The sequence below is a fragment of the Colossoma macropomum genome, unplaced genomic scaffold (assembly GCF_904425465.1).
Source record: "Colossoma macropomum unplaced genomic scaffold, Colossoma_macropomum, whole genome shotgun sequence".
Lineage (NCBI taxonomy): Eukaryota > Metazoa > Chordata > Actinopteri > Characiformes > Serrasalmidae > Colossoma > Colossoma macropomum.
Window position 1 is genome coordinate 36637246 of NW_023494801.1, and position 26986 is coordinate 36664231.

Here is a 26986-nt window from a genome sequence, read left to right on the forward strand (position 1 = left end):
AATTTACTATATTGAGTCCACAGTTTAGTGTACTGAGGCCACAAATCAATATAATGAGGCCATTAGTTTCTATATTAAGGCCACAATTTACTGTACTGAGGCCACAAACATAATATGTTGAGGCCACGAGTTACAATATTAAGGCCACAAATTACTACATAGAGGCCACAATTTACTATTTTGAGGCCACAAATATGATATATTGAGGCCATGAGTTACTATATTAAGGCCACAATTTGCTATATTGAGGCCACAAATTACTATATTGAAGCCACAATTTACTACACAGAGGCTGCAATTTACCATTTTGAGGCCCCACATTAATATTAGGTCACAAGTTAATATATTGAGGCCACATGTTACTATACAGAGGCCACAAATTACAATATTGAAGCTACAGTTTACTATATTGAGGCTACAGTTTAGTGTACTGAGGCCACAAATGAATATAATGAGGCCACAAATTAATATAATGAGGCCATTAGTTTCTATATTAAGGCCACAATTTACTGTACTGAGGCCACAAACATAATATGTTGAGGCCACGAGTTACTATATTAAGGCCACAAATTACTACATAGAGGCCACAATTTACTATTTTGAGGCCACAAATATGATATATTGAGGCCATGAGTTATTATATTAAGGCCACAATTTACTATATTGAGGCCACAAAATACTATATTGAGGCCACAGTTTTCCAGATTAACGCTACAATTTACTTCATTGAGGCTACAAATGACTACATTGTAGCGGTTAATTTCAGAGTATTGATTCTCCAGAGCATTGAACAGGATTATTTTCCAAGGACTCTTATTCTGAAGGCAGGGCTAGCGGCTAGGTTCTGTATTGGTGCCTGTAGAGCAGGAAGAACAGGGAGAACAGGAGAGAGAGTGCTAGCGTGAGCTTATTGTGTGGTGTGGCTGTGGCCGACTACAACCTGTTAATAAAGCACAACGTCTGGAGCATAAGCTGTGTGTCTTCTTCCACAGCGCTACGATACTCAGGCCATGAGTTACGAGAAACTTAACTTGTGCCCTCAGTATAAGAATTTTATCACCATGTCACCTTAGGGGCTCCATTCTAGAGAAACTGAGTCAGAATTTTTTACAGTGGTGGTGATAGGAACCAGACGTCCACCTCTAAAAGCTCCCTCACAGAAAGTTACTACATGAAATGGTTATGGATTCACTGCCTGATGACTGAAGATTTTGTACTAACTTATTTAGAGGAAAATAGTCCCCAAAGAAAACGTATTATTTCAGATTTTCCACTATTTTCCATCATCAACATTCCATATAAACTCAGAAGACTCGGAAGGTTCACTGGTGGTTCTGGATAGTAAATAAAATGTCTATATTTGTGTTGTAGTCATGGCGACCCCTGGTTCCTATCAGCACCACTGTAAAGACAACTGAACCGTTTCACACCAAACCACTCTGAATCCCTCTGTTTACACCTCAAACACTGAAGTGGAGTCACTGGACCCCCCACTGTACGGGGCAGGCCTGTTCAACTCTGTACTGTTACTAGTCGTTATAGATATCTACAGGGGTGCTGCATTGTGATCATAGATCTGTATGGGCGTAAATAGTTATGGGGTACTTCTCATGATTATTGATATTTACAGACTATCTATTCATAACCATGTGACCATGTCTAGCCTACAGTTGTATGCAAAGTTTAAACACTTTGGCCACTTTTCATGTTTTGTTGATTTTCTAAGTGATAATAAATTGACATGTCCTCATTGTATTGCACAATTCTATTTATTTACTGACTTTAACATATTTAAAAACATGAAATCTAAAATGTGCCATAATCTCTGCATAGGCCACATTTATTTTCGATCTGTTAAAGTCAACAAGTAAGTCATAATTGTGCACTGAAATGTTATTTATATTTATATATTATTCAAACGTTAAATATTTATAGGTTACTTACTCTTGGCCCATAAATATCATTAGGAGACCTACTCATGAAAATAGAAATATAAGGTACTTTCTCATGTCTGTATGTATTTATAGATTATCTATTCATGATTAATGTCTACCCTGCTGAAAAAAGCACAGATCAGTATTCATTCCATGCTAGTCTAAGCTAGATTATGCTCATTTAGCTGGTCACCCAGCACAGACATGCTTGTTGACCATCATACCAGCATCCGAAACACAACATGTGCCAGTTTTGCTGGTTTTTCTATCAGGGTATAGGGTTCCCTCTATTTTCAGCTGACAAAAGACAAATAAGGTTTTAAAAAATAGTTTTTAAAAATCTTATTAAAAGGACATGATGCACACTTTTATATCTCTGTGTATTTTTCATCTTAAATATCCGGTTGCTCCATCTGACTGACTGGTTGTGCCACCTGACTTTTCAGACTAATTTTAAATTAAACAGGCATCTGTTAAGACACCCGTACAAACCTTTGACCTCAAACTCGAGTTTACTTTTATTTTTTTCAAATAACCATTATTATAATAATTCCACATTTTCATGGTTCTCCTGAGTTCAGAACACATGACGTGGTAAACGGAATCGTTCTAACCACAAACATCAAACATCACATTTTTGCTAAAATGTGAAAGGCCTACTGACCTTGAAGGTCACTTGGGGTCTTCATTATGATGCCATGCCCTGGCCCTTCGTTTTTAAAAGCATGTCATAATAAAAGTCCTTTGTTTTGGCTGTGCGCTTGACATTTAAGGACAAAGGTTTTCAGTGAGTTGAGCACTTTTCAAGTTGTCTTATGTTGGAAATTGGTTTTCATTTTAATGTTTTCAAACATATAATCATTCCGAGCTAAACTAATATGAATTTTATATGGATGCACTGAAACTAAATAGTCACATAAAGAGGTATTATTGAATAATTTGATGTATTTCCTGAACTTATGACTTTCTGCTGTGGGGGGGGGGGGGTGCAGGGTAGATAATGGACTTGGACGCAAAAAATGCATATATATATATATATATACATACATTTTAAAAAAGATATTTAAAAGTTACTTGGCCATGACCTTAAATATCTATGGCGTAGCTACCTAACTAAAAATAGATAGCTAATGAAGGGGTTTCTCAAATGTTACATATCACTCATTTGTCTGATATGCAGATAAGGCTGAATAGGAAGGTGAAAAGAAGACATGAGAACACAGTACTCCAGTTTGCCCACATATATTTTATCTCAAGAAACAATACAAAGATGGTAATTTGACACCATTTATAAAAAGAAATATTCAAAGTGACATGATGACAGCACAGTAAAAAGTATGTGTAATATGGGTAAAAGTAAGCTTTTATAGACTCACTACAAAGGCTTTCATAAGAACATCATAGGGACAGTCAGAGATCACACTCACCCTGTTCAATCACATTACCTCTGTCTAGCCTTCAAGAAGGACACAAACGTAGCTTAGACATTCTCTCTACTAGCCCAAAATTCAGAACCGGAAGCAAAGAACAGCCGGGTGCATTGATATATGAATGCGTGTGGAAATAAATACACTGTGCACTGAGAGAGAACAAAGTATGATTTTATCTAGAATCTGAAAGCCCAAGGAAACGTGTGCTTAATCAAGAACTTTTAACCAAGGAAGTAAAGTGACAGAGTAGAATAAAAGACGTAATATCTTTGGTAATTATTTGGCATTTCCAGAAACCATGACGCCAAACTCCTGGATGGTGATTTCTTTGTTCTGGTACTGCTGTAGCTGACGGCGAGTGATGTGTCCAGCCCTCAGGGCATCCTCGATGGAGAACTTCTTGCCCGATTTTCTGTCGTGAAGAACAGACGACTCCCCGTTTGGACCCTTGACGGTGATCTCTTCCCAGTCGCACTCTTGACTCTGGAGGTTGACGAACATCTTCCAGTCGATCAAGCCCAGCTTGTACGCCTCTTCGGGCCTCATTTCTTTGCCGGTGTCTGGGTCGATGATGACAATGGAACGACGGAGATGACTTTCTCTTTGTTCTCTCTTCACCCTCACCGCAGACAGACTCTTCTGTAGCTTTTCGATCTCTTCTTCTTTCTCCACCGTGATGCGTCTCAGTTCGGACAGCTCTTTCTGTAGGGACGATACCCGGATTTCCAGGTTCTTGCTGTTGTCCAGGGGAAGAGACTCTGTGATCTGTTTGGTTTCCTTCGTGGTGATCTGAATCTCAGCCTGAAGTTTCCTTATTTCGTTCAGGAGGCGCTGGTTCTCCTGCTGGAGTCTGTTGCTCTCGTCACGGATGTAGTCCAGCTCTTTGGATGACTTTGTGTTTGTGAACTCTACTTCGGTCAATCTGGACGTGATCGTGGTAAGTTCTAAGTCCAGTTCTTGCCGGCGTTTCGTCTCTTCCTCAAGGCTTCTCTTCAGCCTCTCAATCTCAAGCTCTGCTTCGGGATCTCTTTCGACCTGAATCTTCTCTGTGCGTACGACTTTTTCCCGGACCTCCGTCCTCTCCAGGGTCTCTTGCTGCTGAATTAGAGCGTTGAATTCTTTCTCGAGAAGGATGCGCTTGTGCCTCTCTTCCTCAACCTGAAGGCGTAGGATGGAGTGCTCTTTCTCCTGCTGAGGATCTTGCTGTAGGACGACTTTTTGTTTCACCGTGACCCTCTCTCTGTTCTCCTTGTCCCTGATCTCCAGCTCAGTGAGCCTTACCCGCAACCTCTGAATTTCAAGCTCGGCTTCTCTACGGGCTTTGCGTTCACGTTCAAGTTCCTCCAGCTGGAGCTCAAGATCAGCCTTTTGACGCTGCAGCCTGGCAAGTTCGTCCTTCAGGATTTCCCTCTGCCTCAGCTCAGTGCTGATGTTCTGAGACAAGGTCTCGCATTCGGACCTCAAGACTAGGTCTTCCTCCATCTTCACCACCTCTTGTTGGACGATCTTCTCCCTAACCTGCGACAAGTCTAACTTCCTAATTCTGATCCTCTCTTCGCTGGAAGCCCGTTCTCTCTCCAGATCTAAGCGCTTCCTCTGTTCCTCAGCAAGTTTCCTCTTGAGAGTCTCGATTTCTTCTCTGGTTTTAGGGTCCTCCCTGTACTGAAGGACCTCATTAACCACCTCCTTGGTCTGCACCTGAGGCTTGGTTTCTTTCCACCTCTGAATCTCATCCTTCAGTTGGAGGATCTCAATCTCAAACTTCTCCGTCTGGTGGGTCTTGTCCACAATTTCGTTTCTGAGTTTCTCAAGCTCTCTCTCAGTTTCAGGGTCAGTCTTGTACCTGATCACCTCCTTGATGATTTCTTTGTACTCGATCTGTGGACCTCTGTTCTTCAGCACTATCAGCTCGTCCTGGAAGGTCTTAAGCTGGAGTTCGGCATCTCTGCACCTTCTCTGCTGTTCCACAAGTTCCAGCCTGAGATTGGCAACCTCTGTTTCTGCCTTGGGATCGGGTCGAACAATCTCGCGCACCTTCTCCTGAACAATAATCTTTGATTTTTCCTCCTCAAGGCTCACGATCTTCCGCTGAATGTCTGTTCTCTCTCTCTGGGCGGACATGCGTTTAGCCTTTTCGTCCTCAAGCTGCCTTCTCAGGTTTTCAACCTCCCTCTCTAGGGCAATATCTTTCTCCACCTTAAGGACCTCTCTGATGGAGATCTTCTCCTCAGCCATGGCCTTTTCCTTTTCCAGGCGCCTCAGTTTTTCTTGCAGGAATCGAAGCTCGTCCTCAAGTTGTTTCCGGTTATCTATTTCTTTCTGCTTACGCTCAATGAGCAATCTGTACTCGCTCTCGAGCTGAGGATCATTCTGAACCTTTACGACTTCTTCCTCCTTGATGACCTCCTGCTCCTTGTTCTTCTCCGCAGACAGGACAGTTATCTGCTTCTGGATCTGAATCACTTCATTGTCCTTCACTATCTTCTGTCTCTTGAGCTCCTCTAGCTCTTCCCTAAGCTTCCTCACCTCCTCCTCCTGTCCTCTGTCTCTTTCAATGCGGAGAACTTCTTTGACCGTGTACTGCTGAGCGCCTTCCTTCATCTCCGTCTCAATCCCACGCAGCTTCACCCTGAGAGAGTCCAGCTCACCCTCCAGGATACGGGTGGTCCTGCGCTCGTCTGAGAGCTTCTGCTGGACTTTGCTGATTTCTTCGTCTAGCTGAGGATCAGGCACCTTCTTGATCAACTCTTTCTTGACGATTGTGTCTTGCGGTTTCTGTCCTTCCAGCAAGTAGATGTCGGTCTGAATTGTTTTGATTTCTTTCTCCAGCTGCTGTCTCTTCAGAACCTCTTCCTCCAGCTGCTTCTTGACTCTCCAGGGTTCTTCTCCTGGAGCACTAGCTTTCACAGTCTGGACATTCTGCTGGATTATTTGCACCTCCGGTTGCTGTCAAACAAAGCACGATACCATGAGCTAACATACTTAAAACATTGATTCTGTGCATAATTGCTTTTGGTTGCCAGTGTGCTGTACCTGATTGAGCAGACTTTGTGCAAACTCCAGGTTCTGCAGTCGTTGTTTATTAACAGCATTGACCTCAGTGAATTTGGCCTCGATGGCTGCTTCCTGTTGGAAAAGAACATAATCTATCACAAATGCTTTCAAATGTATAGACCAACTACACATACATTTTTGCTGTATATCATCGTGTCCTGAGTAGTGTGACGATAAATACACACAAGTTTGTGTGTGTGTGTATATATATATTTTTTAACCACTTCCTACTAATTTGTCAAACACCTATGAAGTTGTAGACTGCTACTATCATACTGCAGCCATTTTATACATGTACCAGCAAAAACATTAGTTTTATATTAATAAAACAGTAATTCCAAACTTTTGAACAATGGCATGCGTTCCTGTCAAAACACAACGTTGTATTTTCAAAATGGTAACTTCACAGGAGAAGGAAAACAATCAAAATTTTAATGGAATAAAATTTAATGGAAAAAAATAATGTAATAGAATTCATTCTAAGTAATTCTGGACCATTTATGAGTTTATATTGGTCCATTCATTTTCACAATATAAAGGGCAGCTTGCATTACACACACACACACACACACACACGTATATGTAATATATGTTGACTCCAATTACAAGATAAGAATGTTTATATGTAAATAAAATTTTAATTACATTTGAATGGACAAATACAAATTGTCCCAAAAATGCCCTCAAATAAAATACTGTTCCTTTAACTTCTATTAAAAGTTACAAGTGTTTTTCCTCCCCCCAAAGCGTCCTGGTTTTGTGAAAGCCGCTATGTAAATTGGATTTATTAGTATTTATTTTTTATATTATTCCTGTAAAGCTACACACTGAAAAAGGCTCTTAAGGGTTCTTTAGCAAAGAAATTGGTTCTGTATAGAACCATAAACACACAAAGAACCTGATGATTAAAGAGTTGTTTGCATGGCGAAATGGTTCTTTAGATTGATGGAGAGTGTGTTTAAGATGGTTCTATATAGAACCTTTTTGAAAGGGGTTCTTCTACTGTGACTGGATTGGCATAGATTACAAGACCCCTTTTAGGTGTGATATAGAACCCCTTTCTACAGTACATTCTCCATCAATCTGAAGAACCATTTCACGATGCAAAGAACCCTTTAATCATGCAAGGGTTCTTTGTGTGTTAATAGTTCTATACAGAACGATCTTCTTTACCTAAGAACCCTTAAAGAACCGTCATTTTTAAGAGTGTACTTGTTTGGAGACATTATTTTGTTATTTATTTGTAATTGTATTTATTCCATACCTCTCCCTTCACTCTCAGGGCAGGAGACTCCAATTTGCTCCTTTTGTACGTTTGTGGAACCAAACCGTCTTCAAGGTCAAGGACGGACCGGAATCTCTCAGCGTCACTTTCGTAGTCCTGAAGAGTCACAGACAGGAACACGTTAACCTCGCGTCTTACGGCTTATTGAATACAGAATACCTGCAGAAGGCGACTCCACATGATCCTGTAATCTTACCTTGACCGCCTGCTGGTACTGCTGAGCGTTCTTTGAGACGTTGTTCAAGTCTGACTCCTTTCTTGCGATGTCAGAGAGCAGATTCTGAGAAAAGGAAAGAAAGCAGCTGTTTCTTAAACGGCTCTATGGGTTTTTATGGCAGTTTGTTATTAACCCATGTGTGGCCTGGTGGTCTCAGTGGTCTGGTGGTTACTGGTTTTTTAAATCAATACAGCCATAACAATTTATGTAAAAATACCAGATGTTTAAAATATAAACATATAAACAAAATAAGTGTCCAGCGTAGGGTTCTCCTTTAGCAGCTGTAGCCAGTCAGCAGCCTGTCCATGTTGTCCACCCTCACACACACACACACACACACACTAACAGCAGGCCATCTAGGAGGAGAACAGAGTGAAGGACACAGCACCTCCACACTTTTACTCCCCGCAGGTTCACCCAACACCACATGTGTAATACAAATGTGTGGGGGGTGAACAGAGTGAAGACCCTGAAAATGGGTTATTTTATATGTTCTTCACAGAAAATGAGCAAAGACCAAGAATCTGAGGCTTAAATAATAATAAATCACATCATTTTTTCTTTTGGTAAACACTGAAAACGGGTCCCACAGACCTGAACGCCACACAAGGGTTGAAGATTTTAAAAATGCCCTTACTCTCTGGTTTTTCAGCTTGGCCTCCACCTGTCTGATGTCGTCGGTCTCACGTGGCTCGTAGTTGGGCACGCGGGACAGCCAGTTGTTCAGGTTGTCGTAATCGTTGCGGTAGTTGTTGTAGGCCGTTTTAGCTCTCTGCAGATTCTGAGATCTACAAGATAAAAGCAGTTTGAATGAACCTCATGTTACTTATGCATATCTGCAGTCAGTAAACATGACCTTCGTAATAAGTGGGTAAATAATCCATTATAATTTCCTTTTTTTTACATATGACTTTATACATATGAGACCATAAAAAGGGAAATCAGTGCAACAATTATGATGATTATAATGAGTAAACAATGATCATTAATCAATAATTACTATATATGTAAATCTGTGACTTCAGTTTGACTATGATTCTTCAGAAAAAAAATCAGGGCAGTATGAAATCTCATATTTCACCATGATTTGATTTGATTCAGCTATTTTGGTTAGATTCAGAATTATTATTATTATTATTATGAACAATATACTAAATATTCATTATTATATACTAAATATTCATTATTATATACTAAATATTCATTATTATATACTAAATACACATTATTTTATGTGACCAGTGGAACTATTTACACAGCAGTGGAATCCAGACAATAAAACCCACCAAGTATGAAAAACTATTCCTTCGCATTTTTACGCCCCTAGTATAGCCGTGTGCAAAAGTTTGTGCACCCCTGTCAAATTGTACGTCTTTGTTGATTTTATAAGTGTAAATAAGTTAATATATCCTCCAAAGAGAACCAGGGTTATTGTAGTTAAATAAAACTGTTACTTAAATGAAAATGCACAGTGAAAAAACTTCTCTTTTATCTGTAACAGAAATAAACACAACATTTTTCCAAAACATCAAAACTGTAATGTCCACTGCAAAACGAACTAAAACTAAATGCAACTGCTGAGAAAATAACTCTTCCGTGTTTGGTCTGTAGGGAAAGCTGGAGCCGAGCCGAGCTCAGACCACTGCCGGGATAAATTTATTCCACCCTTATCAAAGACCTTCCATCACAGCGCTTATTATAATACTAAAAACTAAAACTAAGACTGAACCTCAATAAAAATCGACTAAAACTATGACTTTTTGAAAAAAAAAAAATAGAACTACTAATGCAGCTTAAAACCAAAGGAAAAACTAAATAAAAAACAAAAACTAATGAATATTTAAATACTATAATAGCCCTGCAGAGAACACTCTTCCTTTTTGGTATTTATTTGCTGTATTTTAACAAAGTGGGGAAAAAAATAAACCATAAAATGAGGCCTGTGCAAAAGTTATGGCACGTGTGTTAAAATAATACAGGACGTGTAACTTATTTTCACTTAGAATATCAACAACACATGAAAGTTGAATCATTATGAGTAATAAATGTGCTATTTTTGAGTTTCGAGTTCTTATCAGTGATAAATGTGAACTCACCTGGACTCGACCTGCCTGTTGAGGTTATCGTAGCGCGTGCTGAGCTTCTGGACGTCAGCCTCCTGCCTCTCGATATCAGGGCAGTATTCCTGGACCTTGTTCACCATGTTATCACAGCTGACCTTAGCAGACCTCAGGTTCTGCTCCATCTCCGGAACCACAGACCTCTTGGCCCGCAGATCAGACGCTATGTCCTGTCACAAAAACAGCACTCAGGGTCAAAAGTGCTGCGTAGAATGCAGTAACACCGAGTTCTCTACTTCGCCCACCAGATTATTACGAACACTGATTAGCATATTGTTCTCTAATTTCAGGGCACTGCATGCAAATGCCTCTCCTCTACACTCTTGTGGTTCTTCAAGGGTTCTTTAGTAAAAATGGTTCTATATAGAGCCATGGACACTCAAAGAAGCCTTTGCATGATTAAAGGATTCTTTGTATACTGTGACATAATTTCATAACCACAATAATGATGAAATATTGTTACGGCTGCACTCTAAAAAGATGCTTATTCAGGGGTCCTTTAGAAAAAGACAATGGCTCTTTATAGAACCATGCATACTCAGACCATTTGTACGCTTAAACGGTTCTTTGTATGGAGAGATGGTTCTTCAGATTGATGGAGATTGTGTTGCAGGTGATTTTATATAGAACCTTTTTTGAAAATGTTTCTATATGGTACCAAAAATTATTCTTCTATTTTTACAAGCTTGACCTTGTAACAATATCAGAACCCTTTTAAGTATAATGATAATTATAATAATTGAATTAATAATAACTTAATATAGCAGAAAATGGTCCAATAAAATATACTTTGAATTGGTTCTGATACTGATTTTTCATATTGGATCAGAACATCTTTAAATATTTCTCAGACAATAAGTCAAAATCCAAGCCTGTCCAGTAGGACATAAGGGTCAGGAACATTGCTATTGGTCTTTGTTTTGGGGGTAAAATAGACTTAGCCGACAAAAGAAAGATTATCTGTTTTATTTTTTCTGTATAGCACTTTGTAAATTGCTATAATTGCTACCTAAAATTATTATTATTATTATTATTATTATTACTGTTGTTGTAAATATTAATTATAATGACAATAATCCATTATTATTATTATTATTGTCATTGTTTTGTTGTTTGTTTGTTTGTTTGTTTATTATCTCATTATAACATTATGTGACTACAAAAAAGATAAACAGCAGAAGTGCAGCTTACAGACAGCTCACGCTGAGTCTTCTCCAGAGAGCTGAGGTCAGATGGAGCCACCTCTTCTCTGGCCAGTCTGTTCTCATAGGTGGACAGCACGTTTTTGGCATTCTGGATGGAGTTCTCCAGGCGGTTGGTGTTCTGAAGTCTGTGAAAACAAATTAAAAAATCATAGTATGTATTCTTGTCAAGGCAAAGTTGATAAATTGTCAACTCATTTTTTAATTTATAATGTTCATATGATCCACACAGTCATTCTGACAGACCGTAATACACTACAGGAAGTGTAGGGGGCGATATGGCTTCTACTGTTTCATGTAAAAAGAGCTCTATAATGTTCATATGATCCACACAGTCACTCTGACAGACTGTAATACACTACAGGAAGTGTAGGGGGCGATATGGCTTCTACTGTTTCATGTAAAAAGAGCTCTATAATGTTAATATGATCCACACAGTCATTCTGACAGATGCCGAAGAAAGCAGAATAGTTATATCAGTGAATTAAACACATAATAGCTAACAGGCTAATCGGTTATAGTTTTGGCCCTGGACTGAAAACCCAGCGTTCCTCAGATGTGAGCACAGCAGGGCGGTACGTACTTGTCGTCTGCGCACTTCAGCAGCTGGTCCACTTTGTTGTATTTGTTGTTCGTCTCAGCCACCTTGGAGTAGAGCTGTGGGACGCTGGCACATTTTGGGCTGGACTTCAGGAAAACTTCAGCCTCCTGAACTTTGGAGGTCTTCTCTGGTTCTATCCTGCGGACAGCAGAGGCGATTTCCTGCAAACAAACGGTGAGATTAGCTCGTTAAATAAGGCATCTTCACTCAGACGGCGAGGTGTCAGGCTTACAGACAACATAATCCCTAAAGTTTCCCTCTTTAGTGATTTTTATAAGCATAGAAATAAAAAGAAATTACACTCAAAAATATGGTTCTTTAAGGGTTCTTTAGTAAAGACAATGGTCCTATATACAACTATGAACACTCAAACCATTTGCATGCTGAAATGGTTCTCTGCATGGTAAAATGGTTCTTCAGACTGATGGAGAATGTGCTGTGTATAGTTCTATATAGCACCAAAAAGGGTTCTGCTATTGTTACAATGTCAAGCTTCACACTTAAAAAAGATGGTTCATCAAGGGCTCTTTAGTAAAGAAAATGGTTCTATATAGAACCATGAACACTCAAAGTACCCTTTGCATGATTAAAGGGTTCTTTGCATGGTGAAAGGGTTCTTCAGATGGATGGATGTGCTGAAGATGGTACTTTATAAAACCTGTTTAAAAGAAAGGACCAAAAAAGGTCCTTCTATTGGTTCAAGCTTGACGTCATAACATTAGCAGAACCCTTTTTGGTGCTATACTGAACCATCTACAGCACATTCTCCATCAATGTGAAGAACCTTTAAATGAAGCAAAGGACCCTATAATCATGCAAAGGGTTTATTGAGTGTTCATGGTTCTGTATAGAATCATTTCCTTTACTAAAGAACCCTTAAAGTAGATCTTTTTAAGAGTGTTGTAACAACAGAAGAACGTTTTTGGTGCTACATAGAACCCCTTTCAAAAAGGTTCCATATAGAACCACACACAGTACATTCTTCATCAACCTGAAGAACCATTTCACCATGCAAAGAACCATTTAAGCATGAAAATGTAGGCTCTATAAGGAACCACTGTCTTTACTAAAGAACCCTCGAAGAAGCATCTTTTTTAAGGATGTAGGGGTAACAATATTGCATCGTTATCATGATAAATTATATAAATATTCTTTTCTGAGCTTATCGTGGATGTCGTCAGTACTTAAAGATCACTGACCAACTCCACTCTTCATTAGAGTGAGCATAATTAGTTCTGTTTAGTTGGATTTAGTGCAGTGCAGTGTGTAAAAACTGAATAACAATCATATAAATGTGGCACAGCAGGTTCTGTTTTGTCTGTTCCGACTTATTAAATCTCAGAAAAACTAAATATCGTGATGCATATCGTGTATCGTAAAAATGTCTCGTGAGTATAGTGATATAAAACTTTGCCATATCGGCCGTCCCTAGTTTGAACACCCCCGGGTGCCACAACTTTTGCACAGGCCCCATTTTATTTTCATTTTCTTCCTCTAATGTGTCAGTAACTCAGTAGATAAACAGTAATTGTGCATTAAAATGTGCAGAAGTGTGTTGACTGTAGAGGTTGTGTGACTTATTTTATAAAAACTAAAAACGTGGAATCTGACCGGGGGTGCCTAAACTTTTGCGCACCTTAAAATAAGCTAAAAACTGTTTTCAAGCCTGAATTTTGTCCATATTTTAGTCCATGTTTATAGATAACAGTGAGTCATACAGTGACAGAAACCACATAATCAAGTCTATTAGAGACACTGAACACCTCCAACTTGAGGCATCTTGGTATGCAGTCAGCATGACGCTAATTGGGGGGGCAGTAGTTCTCATTATTCGTTAGCTACATTAGCCACATACTAGCAAACGAGCAAACATCAGACACTAATCTGGTAATGATCAATTACATTTGGACAGGTGGGGATTGTGTTACTATGCTTTAACTATCACTTTAACTGTGGATCTATCGCTTTAAAGAGCGGTTTGGATTAAATGTGCAGCTTTCAGAGTCTCTAAATGTGTGAGTCTGTACCTTCATGTGCTGCAGCCTGTCACTGGTGTCCTGAAGAGGACGGGTCTGCTCCAGAGGGGGGCGCACTTGAGAGTAAATGGCCTTCTCCTGTTTATCCAGGTCATTCACCACTTTATCCAGTCCAGCCATCAGCTGGCGGCACTGCAGCTCCTGCTTATCTGTGGTTTCGACGGACAGAGAATGAGTCACGGACGAGCCAACGCCACTCAAACACGCTCCATACTAATGATATTATTAAGTGCATAAAAATGAAAACAAATTTAAAAAATAGCATAAAGAACAGGGCTTAAGTGTAGCTGCAGTGTAATTAAAATAGAAACTTAATTTAAACAAGACATCAATGTAAAATTAAATAAAATAAATGAAGTAATGAAATGTGCTTGAGTGCAATTAAAAAAAACAGATATCAATCAATTAAAATAGCTAATTAGGGTTCATTTGGCTTTAATGATTCACTGAGAGTGTGAGGGAAAAATCTCTGACTGCCAGTTTGTTCAAAATGTATGTAAATGCATTTAATAAATTAGCATGCTTTTTGTTTTTACATGTTTAGTTAGTCAAATATGTGATTTATTTCTGTCAAAATAAAAAATAATAATGAATTATTGCATTTTCATTAGTTTTTGCAAACTGCTAAAGAGAACAAGCTCATTTCTTAAATAATAAATATAAATAAAATAAATAATAATAAATAAAAATAAATAATTAATATCTAAAAAGAACTTTTATTGGGCAGTTTATTTAAGTTATTTCAAATTATTATTTTTTTCATTTAAAATCTTCATTTTAACTTGTTAAAGATGATATGTAAATTAAACATATGGTTATGCCAAGTAAAATATTATGCCAAAAATTTATTTTAAAAAAAAAGATTGATATATTTATTTATTGGTCAGAGTAAAGAAAGCCTATGCAGCAACAATGATATTTTGAATTATTAAACTTATTATTATGACTGTTGTTATTATTGTTTTAATTTTTTTACTGAGCTGATCACACGCACGTACCTTGTCCACTCGTGCTGTCCTTCCTCAGGTCAGCAAGCCGAGTCTGCAGCGCTGTTTTGCTGCTGGCCACCTTCTTCTTGATGCTCTTCTGCTGGTTGACCAGACTGCAGGACAACACAGAGGTTCAATATGTAACAACTGGACACTTACTGTGTACTGACAGCTGGCTAAAGATCTGGTCTTTTGGCCGTATCCTGACCCAAGACCTTTAAAATGACATTTCACTGAATTTCTGCATTATTCAGTGAGTGAGACATAAACATAGAGATTCAGAGTGGTTTGGTGTGGAATGGTTCAGATGTCTTTACAGTGGTGGTGATGGGAACCAGGGGTCGCCATGACTACAACACAGATATAGACATTTTATTTATTATCCAGAACCACCAGTGAACCTACACGAGTCTTCTGAGTTTATATGGAATGTTGATGATGGAAAAATAGTGGAAAATCTGAAATAATAAGTTTTCTTTGGGGACTATTTTGCCTCGCAGCACCCTACATATTATGTATCCCTCCACCATGAATGGAGTTTAAGGCCAAAATCTTCTCAGAACTATCATAAAACAGAGTCTCAGTCATCAGGCAGTGAATTCATAACCATTTCATGTAGTAACTTTCTGTGAGGGAGCTTTTAGAGGTGGACGTCTGGTTCCTATCACCACCACTGTGAACAGTTCTGACTCGGTAAGTTTCTCTAGAACAGAGCGTTTCACACCAAACCACTCTGAACCGCTCTGTTTACATCTTAACCAGTTAATTATGCAGAATTTTTTTTTAAATGATGGAATTCCCCTTCAAGTGCACAGCAAGTGTATTAAACCAATTCGTTTTAGGCAGCATAAGCTGGGCTAAGCTAGCAATTTGCCTACAGCAGCTTAGCCCTGCCCACTCACACTGATGTTATAAGGAGTGTTTCAGCTCTGGACAGCTTTTGAATGAGGCATAATATGAGGCAGCCAATCAGAACAGAGCTAATTTACATGTATCAGTATCAGGGCATGGTAACAAAAAAGCCAGTTTAATTCTAAGGGATAAAGAGAAGTTGAATTATGAACGGTTTATGATTGTTTTTGGTACACAAACCTACAAAAAAGATAAACAAGTTGGATGTCCCCAACTTTCAACATGCAGAGTAAAGAAAGCCTATGCAGTAATAATGAATCATTTTAAATCATTTACTTATTTTATTGCAAGTTTTACTCATTTTATTTGCACATACTTCTCAGAAATGGCGATTGATTCTGGGTCGGTGGGTGGGATCATGAAACAAACACCAGGAGCGCTCAGTGTGCGGCCGGCCGGGTCTTTAACATCCCACTTGTTGCCGTTGATCCTCAGCAGGGTGTAGCGCTCGCCTCTCAGAATCTGACCCTGCAGAAAAAAACAAGCCGGAGACTCTTATTCGGAGCTCTGATACCTCCTCTAAAACTGCTGCTCAGTTCCTGTCCTGCGAATCCAAAATCCCACCAAAATCCAGCCTGAACACCGCGGCAGGTTTAAACGAGCAGCGGCCTTCTTAAGGATTTAAATACATTAGAATAAAGACATGCAAACACAAGCAGAGAAGAAAGTGAACTCGGCTTTGGTGCTGAATATTTCAAATTCCTCCAAGTGGAATATGGAGAGTGATTAGCCTTTAAGCAAAATAGATGAGATGAAAGTGAAACTTCATCCAAAAATGAAATTAGTTTTTCCTCGCTTTGCCAACAGTCGACCAGCCAAGACATGTTTGGTGTCTGAAGTTTACTTCTTTAGTTTTAGGACTGCTTGTTCTACTCGACCTGCTTGTGTGTTTTGTAGCTATGCTAATATATTTTCATCCATGTTTATGGATGCTAGTGTGTCACATAGTGTCAGGAAACACACAAGCAAGTCTAGGTAACACTTTAATTTGTACTGTTTGCACTATATTGTTCATCTTTACATGTACATACAAAACAGCACATTTAATGCCCAGCACTCACCAGCGGGCTCAATTTGTTTTACACACTTCTATGATCTACGAACAGCTCAGCCAGTTTGCGCTGAAGTCCCTGTAGTTACTGAACAATAGGTCTTAGTACGTAATAAGCCTGGAACTTTAAGTGGTTAAAACACACAGTACCTCTTCTGCGTCAAATTCACACAGCGCCTCCACGGGCAGGAGCTTCTGAGGAGGGTTTCTGCGGTACTTGAGTGGGAGAACCTGCAGGCTGCGGTTCTGCAGAGCCTTCACTCGCTCATCAAAGTGATCCATGGCCTTCGCCTGGTCCTAATAAACACACACAGAGCAGAGAGCATGTTCAGGTTCTGAAGACGTTCCATAGACTTACTCCCCTCAACGCTACTACTACTACTAGTTTAAACTAGTTTTACAGTAAATACTGAATAATTCATAGTAGGCACTGAATAATTTACAGTAGATTCTGAAAACTTCAAAGAAGATACTGGATAATTCATATTAGATACTGAATAAGTCATAATAAATACTAAATAATTAATATTAGATAGTAGATACTGAATAATTCGCAGTAGATACTGAACAATTCATAGTAGTTACTAAATAATTCATAGTTCATCCTGAGTAACCCATAGTAGATACTGAATAATTTACAGTACATACTTAAAAAGTTAATTGTAGATACTGAATTCATTCTAGTTACTGAATTATTCATAGTAGTTACTGAATAATTCATAGTAGACACTTGATATTTCATAGTAGATACTAAATAATAGTGGATACTGAATAATTCATAGTAAAAAGTGAGTAATTCATAGTAGTTACTCAATTATTCATAGTAGATAATGACTCAGCTCACACACTTCATTCATCGCAAACCCAAAACAAAGATCATACAGATAATCTTAGTGAAACTGAATGACTGTAAACTGTATTTACCCCCAGGTCAGTGAGAAGTCCTTCCAGTTGGTACATGTCTTTAAACTCTGGATTGTACTTCTGGTGGATTTCAGTTTCCAGTCGCTTCAGCAGGTCCTGAGTGTCTCTGGCCTCTTTGTTAAACTGCACAGTATAAAATCAACCAGTTAAACTGTGACCTTTAACTCCTCTTCACAGCAGACACAACACACATTTTCTGCTTTTTGAGGTCCCTGAAGTGAACTATACATTTTTTCTTCTATAGAAATGTGTTAGGTTTACACAACCAGGGGCGGACTGGATTTCCATCTTTTGTAGGGGGAGCAAGCAAAACAACATTGTGTTTATTGTGTTTGAATGCTGTGTGTTTATTGTGTCAGCTGTACAGTGTCTGATATGAAGAAAGCCACCGTTGTCCGTTTTATCTCAGCACAGCCGTCTTTGTGGAGAGGTGTGAACTGTTTTTCACAGCAGGGGGTTCTCACCCCTCACCATTTCACCCTATTGCTCGCTAGCAGCTCAAGAACATTTTACACAGAGAGAGACCTAGTTCATCTGACAACAGAGTTACAGGGAAACAAATATTTTATTGGATTATATTCTTTAAAACATCTTAGGTCCAGTCTCATTACTTATTTTTACCCCTATCCCTTGTTTTCCGAGTGTCTCTTTGCCCCTTGGAACTGAGTTACAGAGTAGTGGTAGAAATCTTCCCTCTGAAATGGGACCCTCAAATAAAAAGAGCATCACTTCATTAACAGCTACCAGCGCTGCTCTGTAGGCGACCCTGCCAGTCTGCAGTGACAGCAGAGGAGGGTAAAGTTCAGCTCCTCACTGCTGGGCTTTAGTTACATTTAGGGCATCATATGCCTTCAAAGAGGGGGGCAATTATTTATTATCACCCACCACTAATTCTTCAGTGATATGAAGCTGAAGTCAGATATTCACCAGCTTCTCGTTCGAATTTTCCCTGTTCCACCTTAAATGGTGGTTCTGATGCTTGAGGCGCCAGAATGTAACTGCAGCACCATTTAAGGTGGAATGGGAAATTTAGCTAGCTACCAAGATATCAGCATAATATTAGCAATTTTGCTTTGCTTGTTATAAAGAAAACGACCATAATACACTGAAACGACATTAAACTAAGATAATATGATGGTTATTGTCATTTTTTAACAGAGAAAATTCTCACGTTTGTGGGTTTCTTTGGTCTCTTGTTCTCCATCTTGCTGGTTTTTCTTTTATTCTCATATCTCTCTGTTTGGAGTCTCTGAAAAACCTCTGTTTGGAGGGTCATGTAGCCCCAACACTTCGCCCTACCCCTCTATCTCAACAAGAATCGGGACACCCTACCCCTAGACATGAACACGCAGAACAGAGGGGTGGGAGTAAGTGGTAGGGGCGAGGGGTGTAATGGGATTGGGCCTAAGTCTATAAAGTTGAAAGAAAACGGCTACCAGACTTTTTGCCATTGTTAGATTTCCTTTAAAGAGCACTTATCCTACAATTTTCATGTATGAATTTTGAAATTCATTGATCGGATGGTTTGATGCATCAAAATCAGCCCTTTCTCTGTGTCCTCCTCACCTTGTGGTACTCATCCATGTGCTTGAGGTGATTCTCCTCACAGATCAGCAGGTTCAGATACTCCTTCCAGTCTGCATGGACAGCCTCCATATGGGCCTGAACACAACACACGTTTCAGATACGCACAGTCTATGGACACTACAGAATTACAGAAGAATCAGCCCCGCAACAAACACAGGCTTCACTTATCTTGTCTTAATATATGTTTCATTTGCAGCCTAATAAAGTGACAGCTTTGTAAAAATAGTACAATTTTACCCAATTTTCTCCTTACAGCAAGTGCAGCCAGTTAGCCAAGACATGTTTATTGTCACTAGGAGCTACGAGGCTAATGTAGCTAGCAACTAATGGAACCACACCAATTAGCATGGTGCTAACTGCACGCTTAAATCCACAGAAACCAGCCTTAAACCATGATTTATAGTGTAGTGGGTAACACCTCTGCCTTCTACACTGTAGACTGGGGTTCAATCCCCGCCTGGGTAAGCACCCTATACTATACCAATAAGAGTCCTTGGGCAAAACTCCTAACACTACCTTGGCCTATCTGTGTAAAAGATCAAATTGTAAGTCGCTCTGGATAAGAGCATCTGCCAAATGCCATAAACGTAAATGTTAAATGATTTGGGCATAAAAACTGCCATTACCTAGCATGTTAGCCTCGTAGCTAAAGTGTACAACTGAAGAAGCGAACTTCGGACACCAAACCTATCTTGGCTGATTGACTACATTTGTGTCTGAAACTGTGAAAATTTTGACTTTTTGCTGAACTAGAAGACAGATTTCTTGATGATAGTGTAATTTATCACTACATCACAGTCAAAGATATAAAGATAGTCGTTCCCTTACAGAAAAGAGTCACATTAATTACACAGGAGAATAAGGATATTGCACCTTGATCCTGGAGGAGAAACGTAATTTCACTCCACTATATATATATATATATATATATATATATATATATATATATATATATATATATATATAAAATATATATATATATATATATATATATATAAAACATGAAAAAAAAAATGGTTTTTGAACACTTAACATGTGAAATATATGTGACTTTTCTGTAAGCAGCCATGTTTAGACTCGGGAATCACATGATTATTCAGTACCTGCAATTAGAGGTGGGCAGTATGACACCATGCATCATTATCATGACAAATTACATTACTACACACTTTTCTGAACATACTGTGGATGTATTGGACCATCCGGATGTTTCATTAAAAAGAGAGTATTGTGATGTAATTCTGAACATATTGCCCACCACTACCTACATTTGTACGCTCTCCACTCACTCAGTATATGTATATATTGTGTTTATACTTGCTTATCTATATTTACCGTCCTTCTGCACTTTATATGTAAATAATACTGTATTTTGCACTTCTGGTTAGATGCTAACTGCGCTTCATTGGCTCTGGACCTGAACTCTGCACAATGACAATAGAGTTGAATCTAATCTAATCTAATCTAATCTAATCTAATGACTGTTTACAAATGATATTTTCTTGGTGGTACCTCGATGACGTTCTTCCCTGGGTGGTCCTGTGCGATGAGCTTCTCTCCATCATCATTCAGCTTCGTGACGGTCGTCTCCTTGGACTCCAGGCACTTAGTGATGAAATTCTGTTAGAGAAATGCGACACATGTGACTGTTAGCGCTGTCATTTCCCTCCTTTTCCTGCTTCTTTCTGTGCTGAAGCTACAATGCTAATGTAGCAGACAATTAATGGAAGCTTTCAGCCACCAGGTTAGCGTGGTGCTAACTGCATGCCTAAACCTTGTGGAGCTGTTCAGTATCTCTAAAAGACTTGATGATGTGGTTTCTGACACTGTATGACTCACTGTGATCTATAAACATGGACTAAAGCAGTGTTTCTCAGTTCCTTACACGTTTTAGAGCTTCTTCTGCTTTAGCACCCACAGTAACTCAGTCAGGGGCTGGTAATGAGCTGATTAGTTGGTTAGGTGTGTTGGGAGCAGGGAAAACACTAAAAGTGCAGGACAGTGGGCCTCCAGGACCAGGGCTGAGAAACAGTGGGCTAAAGTACGTTAGCATAGCTAAAACACTAGCAGTGGCCATTTGGAGGCCTGAATTTTGTCTGTGATACAGTTTGAGATTACTTTGCATCTAAAGTGTGATGAAGCATGTAGTTCACCCAATGCAATGTGGTTGTTAGCCACATTAGCCACATTAGTCTTTTAGACGCGCAAACCAAAGAAATAAACATAAGACAGATTCTTTTGTGGAAGAATTTCTTTAAGTCAGGGGTTTCAAACATCACAAGCATCACAGCCAGTCATATATTTACAATTTATCCCTAAATCCAACCTCCAAATCTGTTTTTTTTAGCTTTTCTGAGGCTTCACGTTTTCACCTGACGAGTAGAATAGCTTCACCCAAAGCCACTGTGGCTGGTTACCCAACATACCCCTCTATAAAATCAGCTGTTAATTACGATGTTAACTGTTAATTACGATGTTAAAAGCAAACACTAAAAGTTTATATACGTATAATATATAATAATACATGCACATTTTTCACATTTTTCATCTGAGAAAACAGATTTACATGCTCTACCAGCCCACAATAACCTCACCAGAGACCCCCCAGTAATATGAAAAAAGGGACTGCTAAACAGCAGAGGGCGCCCTCGAGCGAGTCCTCAATGAATGGGAGTAAACTGAGCTAAACGGCTAAAAATGAAAAGATAAAATTGTCTCTAGTCACTGAAACCAGAACTTTCCTTCAATTTTAGAAAGTAGAAGTTTGTATTTCACTAAAAAAACAAAGAAATCTCACCTGTTTGTAACCTTTTTTCTACAGCAAATGGGTTTTGGGCAGCAGGACACTAACATTACTGCTGCTGAGTGCTGATTGGTTGGCGAGCGGAGCAGCTCATTGGCTGTTCGCGCTCACTGACGTCATGAACGTACATGAGGCTCTGTTTTAAACTCCTATAACTCGAGTTTAAAAGCTCTTAAAAATATAACAGCAGTGTTAAAATGTTTTATGCTGCTCTGTGTTCAGGAAATTATCGTATTATTTTACATTAAAAATGTTTCAGCATTTACAAACTATGATTTTGGTCAAAAGCTCCATTTTAACCCATTCATTTTGGACCTGCTCTGGAGCGCCCTCTAGTGTTTGAGAAACCCAGATGACATTACAGAGTGTAATTCTTCTCTTTACAAGTTCCCCGACCTCACTCTTGTTCAGCAAGAAAGCTAATGCTATCACAATAAAAGTCCCTAAAATGTTAATTGTATTACTACTACACTACTACTACTGTTTTAATTATAAATAATTATTATTTGTTGTAATAGTAGTGGTTTATGATGACAAAAAATCCATACTTGCAAAAACATACGGGACACTTTTTTCGCCGCATCTTTTCAGCAGACCACGTGGCTAGTGGCCCCCTTCTTTAAAAGTTCATTGAAGGTTTGGACTCATTTCAGTCTCGTTTGCAATTTGTTACAATAAAGTATTAATGATATTTATTCACATGACTAATAATCATCTTATCTTATTCTACATTTTTAACATGTGTTGATTATAATTCAAGCACTACACAGACACATCTGCCTACCGGTGGTCATAAAGACCCCTGCCGTACCTCGTACTGTCTCTTGCGGGCGGGGTAGTCCAGGTTAGCGTCGCTCCAGTCGTAACCGATGCGCTCATCAGCCTGCTGGTCCAGCCAATACAGCTCATTAGTGCAGCGCTGCATGTAGTCCTTCAGACTGAGGAGGTTCTTCTGCCGGGCAGTGGAGCTGGCCTTCATGGAGAAAAACACAAAAATGGTGACCTCTTCACCAACATTGCTTAAAATAATACACAATACCAACATATTTATACCCTCAGATACAAACCAACACCATTTAACCACTTAAAAGTCCCAGTTATTGTTGGTGTTGTAGTTTTATATGAATTATTTCTGATAGTTGGTGTGAAAGTGCAATTTTTTTAAACTGTAAATCCATACATATTTGTGTTTGTAAGAAAAAGAGAAGATATTTTAATATTATTTGAATTTAATGACAAGTTATTGTCATCCATTCTGCGCATTTTCTCATTTTCTGACATCAAAACAAGCAGAAAAAAGTCAGAAATCAAATGTAAATATAGAATTAATATGTGTAATTATGTAAATGCATGTAAATAATTATGCAAAGTAAATCAAACAGCGATAACTCCAGACTTCTAAGGGTTAAAGAGAAGTTATTGGAGCAAATAGGAGTCAGCTGAATCACACAGTACTCTCCAGTGTCAGAGCCAGCGCTGTCAATGGTGTTTTGAATGGGCAAATATGAAAGGTAAATGTTTACAAGTGGAACAGATCCTGTAACACAGATTAAGTTCTCATTCAAATTCATCAGGCTTTCTTATCTCAGAGCAGCTGGCTGGGCGGGTTAGCGGCGAGAGAGGAAACGTCTCTAAACTCTGATTAAACCCACTGCTAGAAAAACAGTGAAGCAGAAGAGTCGAGCTTTACCATGAGTTTGTTGTATTTCTGCTGCTGATAGTCCTGAAACACAAACAGCACAGTCAGAGTCAAACACACTGATCTGACTCATTTCAGACACTTTCAGTTCAACTTAAACAGACACTACTGTTCAAAAGTTTGGAAGCACCTGCAGTATTTATTTCTCTTACTTTATACACAATAATAACTTATAAAACACAGATTTAAATAGAAAATATACACCAAAAAGATATTTTCAGATCTTTATTCCATATTAGATGCCTTCTAGGAACAACAGGAAGTTATCAAACAATATATAAGACACTAATTTTATATTCGTTGTAATTTAAAAAAAAATAATTTATGACTCCAGATTTTGTCACCACCTATGAAATATGAGATAATCGTGATATTTATTTTATTAGAGCCTCATTACAGATGTTAATTTTATAAGATGTTTATTGTGGATATTAATTTTATTAGAACTTTATTCTGGATGTTAATATTTATTAGAACTTCATTCTGGATATTAATATTATTAGAACTTCATTCTGGGTGTTAATATTTATTAGAACTTCATTCTGGATATTAATTTTATTAGAACCTCATTCTGGATATTAATTTTATTAGAACTTCATTCTGGATATTAATTTTATTAGAACCTCATTCTGGATGTTAATTTTATTAGAACTTCATTCTGTATGTCAATATTATTAGAACTTCATTCTGGATGTTAATTTTATTAGAACTTCATTCTGGATATTAATATTATTAGAACTTCATTCTGGATATTAATGTTATTAGAACTTCATTCTGGATGTCAATATTATTAGAACTTCATTCTGGATATTCATTTTATTAGAACTTCATTCTGGATGTCAATATTATTAGAACTTCATTCTGGATGTTAATTTTATTAGAACTTCATTCTGGATATTAATATTATTAGAACTTCATTCTGGATATTAATATTATTAGAACTTCATTCTGGATGTCAATATTATTAGAACTTCATTCTGGATATTCATTTTATTAGAACTTCATTCTGGATATTAATGTTATTAGAACTTCATTCTGGATGTCAATATTATTAGAACTTCATTCTGGATATTAATATTATTAGAACTTCATTCTGGATGTCAATATTATTAGAACTTCATTCTGGATATTCATTTTATTAGAACTTCATTCTGGATATTCATTTTATTAGAACTTCATTCTGGATGTCAATATTATTAGAACTTAATTCTGGATATTAATATTATTAGAACTTCATTCTGGATGTCAATATTATTAGAACTTCATTCTGGATATTAATTTTATTAGAACTTCATTCTGGATATTAATTTTATTAGAACTTCATTCTGGATATTAATATTATTAGAACTTCATTCTGGATGTCAATATTATTAGAACTTCATTCTGGATATTAATTTTATTAGAACTTCATTCTGGATATTAATTTTATTAGAACTTCATTCTGGGTATTATTTTTCGATATTGTACAGCTTTCTCAGTATTTATAATTTTAGAAAATTCTGAATTTTTCTCATTTTTTCCAGCTTCCCACTAATTATTAAGTATTACTCAGAGTTATCTGCAACACATTTGGTTTCATTTTATTGAAAGCATTTGGCCTCATTCACCAGCTGTTCTAAAGAAGAAATTTCTTCGTAAACCCACTCACGCAGTTTTGGCGAAGACTCGGTCATTCACTGATGTTCTCTTATTTGGGATTAGTTCAAGAGCACAAAGGTGAGAACCGTTCTGCGCTTTAAGAACACGCCATGAATCTGACGTGGACTTTTTCTTAGGACCATTATCAGGAACACATTTAAGAACAAACTTAGGAAGATACTGGAGAATGAGGCCCAATGGTTCCAGACTTTTGACCAGCAGAGTGTGAGAATGATCTGTTAGTTCACATATTACAGTGTTTATTATTATAACATATTAATTCACCCTGTCGTCTCCAGCGGTGATGTAAGGAGCTAAAGCCTCCACTTCACTGTGAAAGATATTGTGCTCCTCAACTTCATTCTCGATGGTGGGCAGGTCCTGACCAAACCCTTTGTTGTTGAGATTTGCCTGTTTAAACACACACACACACACACACACACACACACACACACACACACACACACCATGTTTGCATGTCAGTACTTTGTTTTCTCAGAAGACCAACTTCCTATATGCAGTCATATACACTTTTAAAAAGATGGTTCTTCAGGGGTTCTTTAGTGAAGAACACGGTTCTACATACAAACATGAACACCCAAAGAACCATTTGCATGCTTAGATAGATAGATAGATAGATAGATAGATAGATAGACAGACAGACAGACAGACAGATAGATAGATAGATAGATAGATAGACAGACAGACAGACAGATAGATATAGATAGACAGATAGATAGATAGATAGATAGATAGATACAGTCAGATAGATAGATAGATAGATAGATAGATAGATTTGTAGACAGAACCACTGTCTTTACTAAAGAACCCTTGAAGAACCACCTTCTTTAAGACTGTAGTTCATACATTGAATTCAGCAGCTGCCCATTGGCTCCTATTACAAGCATGTAAAGATTTACAGGTTTTCACTTGTAGATATTAGTTGGGAATCTGCTGCCATTTTCCTTTAATTTCCACAGAATCAGGGGGGGAGTGAGAGAACGTGAGGGAGGGTGTGACACATGGTTACTCACCAGCTTCTCGTCGATGATTTTGCCCCAGTTGACGCTGGGCAGCCCCTCAGAGCGGGTCAGGTGGTAAATGTGGTTGTGTTCGTCCCTCAGCTTCATCACACGCTCGCGCAGCTGCTTCATACTGAGAAATAAAAACGACAACAACGTGTTAAAGTAAATATGGGTTAATCACCTTTCAGTCCACAGTAGTGCAACATAAGGTTAAAGCTGTAGTTCAGCGAAAATCAGGTCTGCACTAAATAGTCAATCATTGGTCCGCATATATCGGTCCGCTGGCTTGATAAGGTCAGCACCCCACACTGCTGGTCCACCCTCGGCCCACCCAGATTACTGTCCTTCATACAAGGTTTAACTATATTTAAATGTCCACAAACAGATTTTAAATGCACACAGACTTTTATTTTGGAAAATATGCTAAGACAATAATTACAAACAATGAACGGCTAGGTCTAATGTAAAATTATTTAGTT

At 38.2% G+C, this 26986-nt stretch overlaps 1 protein-coding gene across 1 annotated transcript in view; it reads right to left on the bottom strand.

The window, feature by feature from the left end:
* Positions 1-3160: 3160 nt before the first annotated feature.
* ppl (periplakin) overlaps positions 3161-26986 on the bottom strand; it is a 35741-nt gene continuing 11915 nt past the window's right edge. The window contains exons 4-22 of the mRNA XM_036589784.1: positions 26517-26637; positions 25768-25893; positions 23836-23868; positions 22957-23118; positions 20855-20962; positions 19322-19417; positions 17756-17878; positions 16982-17128; positions 16097-16248; positions 14878-14981; positions 13871-14028; positions 11826-12004; positions 11232-11370; positions 10017-10210; positions 8558-8708; positions 7900-7983; positions 7683-7799; positions 6398-6490; positions 3161-6310 (exon numbers count right to left, since the gene is read on the bottom strand). Of these exons, the coding sequence (XP_036445677.1) occupies positions 3641-6310; positions 6398-6490; positions 7683-7799; positions 7900-7983; positions 8558-8708; positions 10017-10210; positions 11232-11370; positions 11826-12004; positions 13871-14028; positions 14878-14981; positions 16097-16248; positions 16982-17128; positions 17756-17878; positions 19322-19417; positions 20855-20962; positions 22957-23118; positions 23836-23868; positions 25768-25893; positions 26517-26637 (4957 nt within the window). The 3' untranslated portion in view covers positions 3161-3640. The remainder of the gene's footprint in view (positions 6311-6397; positions 6491-7682; positions 7800-7899; positions 7984-8557; positions 8709-10016; positions 10211-11231; positions 11371-11825; positions 12005-13870; positions 14029-14877; positions 14982-16096; positions 16249-16981; positions 17129-17755; positions 17879-19321; positions 19418-20854; positions 20963-22956; positions 23119-23835; positions 23869-25767; positions 25894-26516; positions 26638-26986) is intronic.